This window comes from Bos grunniens, chromosome 7, assembly GCF_055505025.1.
Source record: "Bos grunniens cultivar Pamir isolate PY7600 chromosome 7, Bosgru_T2T1.0, whole genome shotgun sequence".
NCBI lineage: Eukaryota > Metazoa > Chordata > Mammalia > Artiodactyla > Bovidae > Bos > Bos grunniens.
The window spans coordinates 5,463,189-5,472,581 of NC_141171.1; the positions used below are offsets into that span (position 1 = coordinate 5,463,189).

The 9,393-nt window shown below is 47.6% G+C and overlaps 1 protein-coding gene across 1 annotated transcript; it reads left to right on the forward strand.

Moving 5' to 3' along the window:
• Nucleotides 1-922: 922 nt before the first annotated feature.
• On the forward strand, nt 923-2,496 carry INSL3 (insulin like 3). Its single transcript, XM_086408460.1, has 2 exons — nt 923-1,128; nt 1,945-2,496. Exons 1-2 carry the CDS (start codon nt 936-938, stop codon nt 2,148-2,150), a joined length of 399 nt encoding a protein of 132 aa, XP_086264586.1. The 5' UTR covers nt 923-935; the 3' UTR covers nt 2,151-2,496.
• The last annotated feature ends 6,897 nt before the right edge of the window (nt 2,497-9,393 follow it).

Sequence of the window (9,393 nt, forward strand, 5' to 3'; positions counted from 1 at the left end):
CTTCAATGGTCCCCCTGGAAAAGATACACCCAGGAAGACAGACCATGGCCATTTTGTGTGGCTCTCAGCCTATCAATGGGTTTCCCAGGTGATGCTAGTGGTAAAGAACCCACCTGCCAATGCAGGAGATGTAAGAGACATGGGTTCCATCCCTGGGTCAGGAAGATCCCTTGGAGAAGGGCATGGCAGCCCACTCCAGTATTCTTGCCTGAAGAATCCCTTGGACAGAGGACCCTGGTGGGCTATAGTCCATGGGGTCACAAAGAGTTGGTCACCACTGAAGCGACTTAGCATGCACACACACAGCCTATCGATAATCAATGTGGTGGTTAGACTGGCCCTGGGAGTTCTTATTACGATTGCAAGATTCCTTTCAGCAATAACCATTAGAAAAGTTTGAAAAAATAAAGATGTATTACTTATAAATTACACGGCACACTAGGAGCCAGGTTCTCGTAGAGAAAGCAGCGTTGGCCTGGATTCCTGCTTTTGTTAGGGTCAAGCTCGGGAGCCTAGAGGTTTGTGGGCTCACTCTTATTGGTGACTTTAACATGGGTTGGAGTTTAAAGCATAAGAAGAGAAGAACAAACAAAACAAAAACAAAGCAAAAAAGCCCAAGTGGCCCCAGTGGTAAGATACTGAAGTCAAGATGTCTAAAGCAAATGTGGGAAGAGGTGGTCAGGCTCTTTAGTCATATTTATCAGGGAGCCATGGTTGAAGCTAATGCCTCGGCAATCAAAGGATGTCAGGCACTCACATCATAAAAATGAGAAAACTCAACTATCAGAGGTTCCAGGAGGCTTGCCCTGACCCTGCCCTTGACCTCCCTCGGTCGTTCTTTGGGAAGGCTCTGTCCCCCCTCCAAGGCTCCCAGCTGGGGCAGGCCAGGCGCCTATAAGGGGGATCCCCGCTGGGGCCCGGTGCCTCTCACCACCATGGACCGTCGTCCGCTCACCTGGGCTCTGGTGCTGCTGGGCCCGGCCCTTGCAATCGCCCTCGGTCCTGCAGCCGCGCAGGAGGCGCCTGAGAAACTGTGTGGCCACCACTTCGTGCGCGCGCTCGTGCGGCTGTGCGGCGGACCGCGCTGGTCTTCCGAGGAGGACGGGCGACCTGTGGCTGGCGGCGACCGTGAGTGGGGGCGGGCGAGGACTGTGCGCTGGGGTCTCTGGGGCCGGGTAGGGGTGCAGGTGTCTGCAGACAGATTTGCATGCATGTTCTGGCTTCCTGCTCTGGCGTGTGCGAGTCTGTGGGGAGGAGCCCCTGCCTGGCAAGGGAATCAGTGCGAAGCTAGGTAGAATCTTAACAAGTGCAAGGTTAGATCCGAGCCTATCTTTACTTACAACTTCAATATTTTGATCTTCAGGAATTTTACGTTAATTTTACTAGTAAAATATTCAGTTATAATAGGAGTGATCTTGACTGTTGAGTGTTCCTGGCGCCCCCTTAAATTGCTCGCTCTGGGTCAGCGCCTAGCTCTCTTCACCCGACCCGACCTTGGGGCAGAGGCTATTATGCACAATGTCTGTCACAGGCGTCCTATGCGTGTGAGTCTGCGTGACCCAGGTCCAGATGGGTGTGCCGAGATGCACGCGGTGGGGTCGGGGAACTGGGAGGGGCTACGAGGGCGAGTGGCTGTGTCCGGTGTGTACATACATGCACGTGTCACATGCCACCCTTACTGTCTTCTGCTCTGTGAAGCCTCTATGCCTTCTTACCATAGGTGGCATGTGGGAGTGTGCACAGCTGGGGACTTGAGTGTGGGCCTGGGTCGAGAGTGGACATGTCTGGATGGGGTGATTCAGTCTGGGCCTGGTATAGAGTAGGCACTTAATAAATGCTTACTTTGTATTTGTGTGCATGATGCATGTCTGGCTGCCATGCAGACAGTGTGGGTGGGGTCCTCTGGGGTTCCTCCCTCTATGCTGAATTCCTCCCTGTTCCCAGGTGAGCTCCTACGGTGGCTGGAAGGACAACATCTCCTCCATGGGCTGATGGCCAGTGGGGACCCCGTGCTGGTACTGGTCCCACAGCCCCTGGCCCAGGCTTCTCGCCATCACCACCACCGCCGAGCAACTGCCATCAACCCTGCCCGCCACTGCTGCCTCAGCGGCTGCACCCGGCAAGACCTGCTGACCCTCTGTCCCCACTGAATCCTCCTGGGGCGTGGCCTTGGGGGAGCCTGAGACCGACAGGAGTCCAGTTTGGTGAACTCCTGATGCCACACAGCACCATGAAACCCCACATCTAGGGGGATGTTGTTGATTACCTCCTAGGACAAGGTGCTCACCACCTCACCCAGGCCACCTGTCCTCTGGGGGATCAACTAGGGATACCACCAGACCCCAAATCTGGCTTGGAGGATCCTTGGTTTTGCAGAGATGCCAGACACTCTTCTCAAATGTTCTCACCTCAGAGGAGCCCCAGGTGCCCCACTCCCTGCCTTTGACACCCTTCTTGTTGTCTCCTCAATAGTAAATAAATAAGATGCCTGCAGAATCTGAAGCAACGTTGCATTTTCTCACAAGAAAAAGGGACAAGCCAAGGTCAGCCCTCATTTGGGATTTTTCCCTGACAGCTGCAGACACACCAACACTTCTAGAAACTTAATAACAATTGGAGAGTCATCACAATACACAGTGGGGAAACTGAGGCCAAGGGAGCTGGCCGTTTGCCTAGTTCAGACAGGGAGGGAGCAGCCAAGTTCAAGATTCGAATCCAGGTCTCTGTCATGTCTCAAGCCTTAAACTCATGTAAGGTCCACTTATCAGTGAACACGACCCATGAATGTGTGAATGAGTCACAGTGGATTTTTTTTGGCGGGGGGTGGGGTGCTATGCTGCATGGCACATGAGACCTTAACTCCCCGATTAGGGATTGAAACTGTGCCCCCTGCAGTGGAAGCATGGAGTCTTAGGCACTGGACTACCAGGGAAGTCCCCTTGTGGTGGATATATATATATTTTTAATTTCGGGGTGTAGTTGCTTTACAATGTTGTGTTAATTTCTGTTGAACAGCAAAGTGACTCAGCTATATGTATATCCCCTCTTTTTTGGATTTCCTTCCCATTAAGGTCACCACGGAGCACTGAGTAGAGTTTCCTGTGCTACACAGTAGATTCTCGTTAGTTATCTATTTTATACATAAATGTATGTATATGTTGATCCCAATTTCCCAATTCATCCTCCCTTCCCTTCCCTCTTTGGTACCCATACATTTGTTCTCTACATCTGTGTCTCTATTTCTGTTTTGTGGGTAAGTTCATCTGCATCATTTTTCTAGATTCCACATATAAGCGATATTATACAATATTTGTTTTTCTCTTTCTGACTTACTTAAATCTGTATGACAGAGTTAAGTAGGTCCATCCACATCTCTGCAAATTGCACAATTTCATTACTTTGTATAACTAAGTAATATTCCATCGTATATATGTAGCACATCTTCTTTATCCATTCTTCTGTTGAAGGACATTTAGGTTGCTTCCACAGCCTGACTATTGTAAACAGTTCTACAATGAACATTGGGGTGCATGTATCTTTTCAACTGGAGTGGGTTGCCATTTCCTTCTCCAGGGGATCTTTCCGACCCAAGGATTGAACCTAGGTCTCCCACATTGCAGGCAGATGCTTTAACCTCTGAGCCACCAGGGAAGTCCCCAGGTATCACAGTGGGTACTTATTGGTCCAACGCTCACCATTCTTTTCACTTGCATCCTCCTTTAATCCTGAGATGGAAATTATATGATTTGACCCTCTTGGGAAAAAAAAAATGGTATTTGACTATGTGATCTGTTCACATGTATATTTGTTTCCTAAGGCTACTGTAATGGCCACAGATTGGATGGCTTAAAATAGTAGAAACATACTCTCCCAGTTCTAGAAGCCAGAAATCAAGGTATTGGCAAGGGGTTTTTTTTGAAAGGCCCTCAGGAAGATTCTATCCCCTGCCTCTCTCAATTTTTGGTGGCTACTGGCAATCTTTTTTTTTTGGCTGCACCGGGCCTTAGTTGCAGCATGTGGGATCTAGTTCCCTGACCAGGGATCAAACACCCAGGCCCCCTGCATTGGGAGCTTGAAGTCTTAGCCACTGGACCATCAGGGAAGTCAATCCCAGCTACTGGCAATCCTTGGCTTCTAGGTGAATCTCTCCAAGCTCTGCTCCCGTCTTCACGTCATCTTTCTTTCCCGTGTCCCTCTGGGTTTTCAATTCGGCCTCTTATAAAAACACACTCGTTGGATTCAGAGTTCACCCTAATCCCACACGATCTTGATTTCGGACGTGCGCAGCACTCAACAGCAGCTTGCAGCAAACAGCAGCGAGGTGTAACTGGAAGCAAGGTCTTCGTTTCCCAGCCCGGGAGTCCTAACCACTGGGCCACAGGAGCCAGCAGTTAGCGCTGGACTCCCTAGTCCTTGCCTGCCTAGTCAGAACGAGTTCAGGCGAGGAGGCAGAAGGTAAAGAGGAAAGTAAGAAGTTTATTGAAAAGTACATGCAAAAAGGCACACGGGTGAGCTGAGAGAGAGACTTGCACTTTCGGGAAGTTTAAATCCTTTATAAGGAGGAAGTTCTTAGGGTCCTTGTCTTCGCTCAGGCCAGTCTCTTGCTTTGTCCCTCTCCTGGTTATTTGTCTCGGAACCCTCCCCTGGGATGCGATGCACCCCTTAGCCAAGACGGATCGCTAAGTGAATGCTTCTGGGAGGAGCAAGATTCATTACAACTTGGAATTATCCTCTGACTTTTGACCCCAAGGAGCCTTTCTGCGCATGCGTAGTGTCTCCCTTATCCTAAAAAGGGGGAGGTGGAGATCCCTTAACCCTTTACTCCCTTATCCCTTAATCTCTTTACAAAGAGAGGCAAGGTTTTGCCTCTCTGTCCTTTGCTGTTGTTCAGTCGTTCAGTCGTCTCCCACTCTTTGCAACCCCATGGACTGCAGTGCAGCAGGCTTCCCTGTCCTTCACCATTTCCCAGAGTTTGCTCAAACCCCTGTGCACTGAGTTGGTGATGCCATCCAACCATCCTGTCCTCTGTTGTCCCCTTCTCCTGCCTTCAATCTTTCCCAGCATCACAGTCTTTTCCAATGAGTTGGCTCCTCACATTGATAGCTTATGATGAACGATGTCAGATTCATGATCTCTGAAGAAGAAGATTTAGCTTCGGGACCAGGGACCAGGCTTGATCACTCAAGAGCTTTTGCGTAGCAGAGTTTTATTAAAGTGAAAAAGGGAACGCTTCTGACACAGACTTCAGAAGGGGGATGAAGAGTGTTCCGTTCCCTAGTCTTAGCAAGGGAAGTATATACTTTTTCATTGGTTATTACAATAAATCAAAAGAATGTCTCAAGATTGTGAAGATCTTACTAGACCCACTCCCATAATACACATTTTAAGATAACAGGATTAGTCAGAAGGTTTTCAGGAAGGAGAAACCTGTCCTCAAACAGGATACATTATTGTTATATAATCCTTACTAAGGAATGTAGGAAAAAACATTTGTCCTTTCCTCCTCCTTGAGAATTCCAGACCTCTTTCTCCTCCTTGGGGACCCCGAAGACTTCTTATCCACCTGCCTAGGAATTGACTTTCTTAGCATCAGGTGGTCAAAGTAGTGGAGTTTCTGTTTCAGCATCAGTCTTCCAGTGAATATTCAGGGTAGATTTCCTTTAGGATGGACTAGTTTGATCTCCTTGCCGTCCAAGGGACTCTCAAGTCTTCTTCGGCACCACAGTTCAAAGGCATCAATTCTTTGGCATCAGTCTTTTTGATTGTCCAGTTCTCACATCTGTACATGACTACTGGAAAAACAATAGCTTTGACTATTCATCCTTCTGTAGGCAAAGTAGTATTTCTGCTTTTTAATACGCTGTCTAGGTTTGTCATAGCTTTTCTTCCAAGGAGCAAGTGTCTTTTAATTTCATGGCTATAGTCACCATCCACAGTGATTTTGGAGCCCAAGAAAATAAAGTCTGTCACTGTTTCCACTGTTTCCCCATCTATTTGCCATCAAGTGATGGGACCAGATGCCATGATCATAGTTTATTGAATGTTGAGCCTTAAGCCAGCTTTTTCACTCTCCTCTTTCACCTTCATCAAGAGGCTCTTTAATTCCTCTTCATTTTCTGCCATTAAGGTGATTGTCATCTGCTTACCTGAGGTTATTGATAGAACCTGTTGGTTATTGTCAAGGTTATTGTCCTTGCCATGATTATTTCCTTGAGATGCTTACAAGAGACAAAGACTGGCTTTTGACCCTGTTTCTGTTGTCACTTCTATTTTGGAGAGCAAACAGGCAGCTGATTGTAAATTCTTCAACTGCAGTTCATCTGTCTCTTGCCTCAGGAAATGCAAACGGAAAGGTGGCCAATTGTAAACGCTCAACCTGGAGTCTATCTCCTACCTTAGTCTTATCTGAGCCTTACCTTAATGACATCTGCAAAGACTCTATGTTCAAATAAGACCGTATTCTGAGTTTCCAGGTGGATGGGAAATTTTGTAAGACACTGTTCAATCCAGTGTAGCAGGGTTTTGTGGCTTTCCCAAGGGCAATGGGGAGCCACAGAAGGTGGCTCAAACACCACACAGAAGGTGTTTGAGCAGTGGCAGGATGAGGTCAGATCTATCTGGTAGAAACGCCTGCAGCCCCCTGACTCATCCTCCTCTGCTTGGATGCTGTCTCAGCCTCCGCCTTCCTTTCCAACAGTCTCCACAGCAGCCACAGTGCTTCTTAAAACTTGAAGCCAGTCATGCCACAAGCTTCCCTGGTGGTCCAATGGTTAAGACTCCGCCTGCCAATGCAGGGGACACGGGTTTGATCGTTGCTCCGGGAAGGAACCAAGTGGGGCAACTAAGCCCGTGCACTGCAACTACTCAGCGTGTGTGATGTAGAGCCCGTGCTCCAAAACAAGAGAGGCCACGGCAATGAGGAGTCTGCACACCGCAACTAGAGAGAGGCCATGTGCAGCAACACAGACCTAACCCAGCCCCTCCCCTGCAAACAAAACTCAATTGTGTAATTTCCTTGCTCCAAAGGTACCATAACCCTCAAAACTACCCTCTCTCCTCAGCCCACAAGGTCCCATGTGACTTGTCTCTATGATCTGTTCCATCTCCTCCTTACTCACCTAGCTCAAACCACAGCTTCCTGGCTGCAATTCAAATGCTCCTGTTGTAGCCATGCATTCCGGGAAACAAACTCACTCAGAAGGACAATGCAGGTAGCAGAGTGCAGTTTATTATACCGGCGGGGCCAAGGCAGAGTCTCTTCTTAGCCCCAGGACCTCGACCAGTTTTTGTGAAAACCTTATATACCCTAAGTGTATAAGGTTCCCTGAAACTAGTTTGAACAAAGGAAAAAGAAAGATACAATCAAAGTTAACCCGTGATTTATATGTGTTAAGCCTACATAGTTAACAGTGGACAATTATTAATAGGCCTGTGGTCATACCCCAATAAGAATAATAGAATGTATGATTCTGTTTGGTTACACAGATAATTAGGGCAATATGTGAACCGTGAACTTCCTGATGTTCAAGCTGGTTTTAGAAAAGGCAGAGGAACCAGAGATCAAATTGCCAACATCTGCTGGATCATGGAAAAAGCAAGAGAGTTCCAGAAAAACATCTATTTCTGCTTTATTGACTATGCCAAAGCCTTTGACTGTGTGCATCACAATCAACTGTGGAAAATTCTGAAAGAGATGGGAATATCAGACCACCTGATCTGCCTCCTGAGAAATTTGTATGCAGGTCAGGAAGCAACAGTTTGAACTGGACATGGAACAACAGACTGGTTCCAAATAGGAAAAGGAGTACATCAAGGCTGTATATTGTCACCCTGTTTATTTAACTTCTATGCAGAGTACATCATGAGAAATGCTGGACTGGAAGAAACACAAGCTGGAATCAAGATTGCTGGGAGAAATCTCAATAACCTCAGATATGCAGATGACACCACCCTTATGGCAGAAAGTGAAGAGGAACTCAAAAGCCTCTTGATGAAAGTGAAAGAGGAGAGTGAAAAAGTTGGCTTAAAGCTCAACATTCAGAAAACTAAGATCATGGCATCTGATCCCATCACTTCATGGGAAATAGATGGGGAAACAGTGGAAACAGTGTCAGACTTTATTTTTTGGGGCTCCAAAATCACTGCAGATGGCGACTGCAGCCATGAAATTAAAAGACACTTACTCCTTGGAAGGAAAGTTAAGACCAACCTAGATAGCATATTCAAAAGCAGAGACATTACTTTGCCAACAAAGGTCCGTCTAGTCAAGGCTATGGTTTTTCCTGTGGTCATGTATGGATGTGAGAGTTGGACTATGAAGAAGGCTGAGCGCCGAAGAATTGATGCTTTTGAAGTGTGGTGTTGGAGAAGACTCTTGAGAGTCCCTTGGACTGCAAGGAGATCCAACCAGTCCATTCTGAAGGAGATCAGCCCTGGGATTTCTTTGGAAGGAATGATGCTAAAGCTGAAACTCCAGTACTTTGGCCACCTCATGCGAAGAGTTGACTCATTGGAAAAGACTCTGATGCTGGGAGGGATTGGGGGCAGGAGAAGGGGACAACAGAGGATGAGATGGCTGGATGGCATCACTGACTCACTGGACGTGAGTCTGAGTGAACTCCGGGAGTTGGTGATGAACAGGGAGGCCTGGTGTGCTGCAGTTCATGGGGTCGCAGAGTCAGACACAACTGAGCGACTGATCTGATCTGATCTTTAGGTGATGGAGAGCCCTGGGGCTCTTCCTTCCGGGGACCTGGTTTTCCAGCTGGGCCTGGTTTTCCAGTTGGTATGTCATTTCCTTAGATACTGGGCATATAGCTCAAAGTCCACAGTCCAGCCCAAGATGGAGTCCTGCTTTCAAGACAGAGCCTGTTCTGTTTCCTCCTTCACTCCAAGATCATCTCATTTTCGGGCCTTTGTATATGCTGTGCCTTCTGCCTGGAACATCCTTCCTCCCAATTCTCCCCATAGCTTCCACCTTCAGGCCCCATCTTTGCAGATCCAGCCCCCTGACCTCCTGACCCATTACTGTGTGTCCAGTTGAAACTGTTAACCACAGATTGGGACTTGAACTCATGTGCTGGGACTCAAACATAGCCAAAACCCTGCTTGATACTTGAACCCACATGGTTCAACCCAGCCAAAACCCACAGTACCTGGTTTCAGAACCTAATGAAGTTCAGGTTCTTGATGTCTCATTGGAGAAAGAATTCAATGAGAGACAAAGTGATAGGTAAGAAGTGGATTTATTCAGATACAGAGGGAAGCACACTCCAGAGTGTGGGCCATTGCAGAAGGCAAGCACAGCCCTGAAATTTGGTGTGGTTGGTTTATATAGGCTGGGTAATTTCATATGCTAATCTGTGGGAGGATTATTCCAACTATTTTGGGGAA

Excerpts from the sequence above, each read along its gene's own strand:
- INSL3 (XM_086408460.1), top strand. The coding sequence starts at position 936 with ATGGACCGTCGTCCGCTCACCTGGGCTCTGGTGCTGCTGGGCCCGGCC. Across the intron at positions 1,129-1,944 it reads ACCTGTGGCTGGCGGCGACC|GTGAGCTCCTACGGTGGCTG; the intron begins GTGAGTGGGGGC and ends CCCTGTTCCCAG.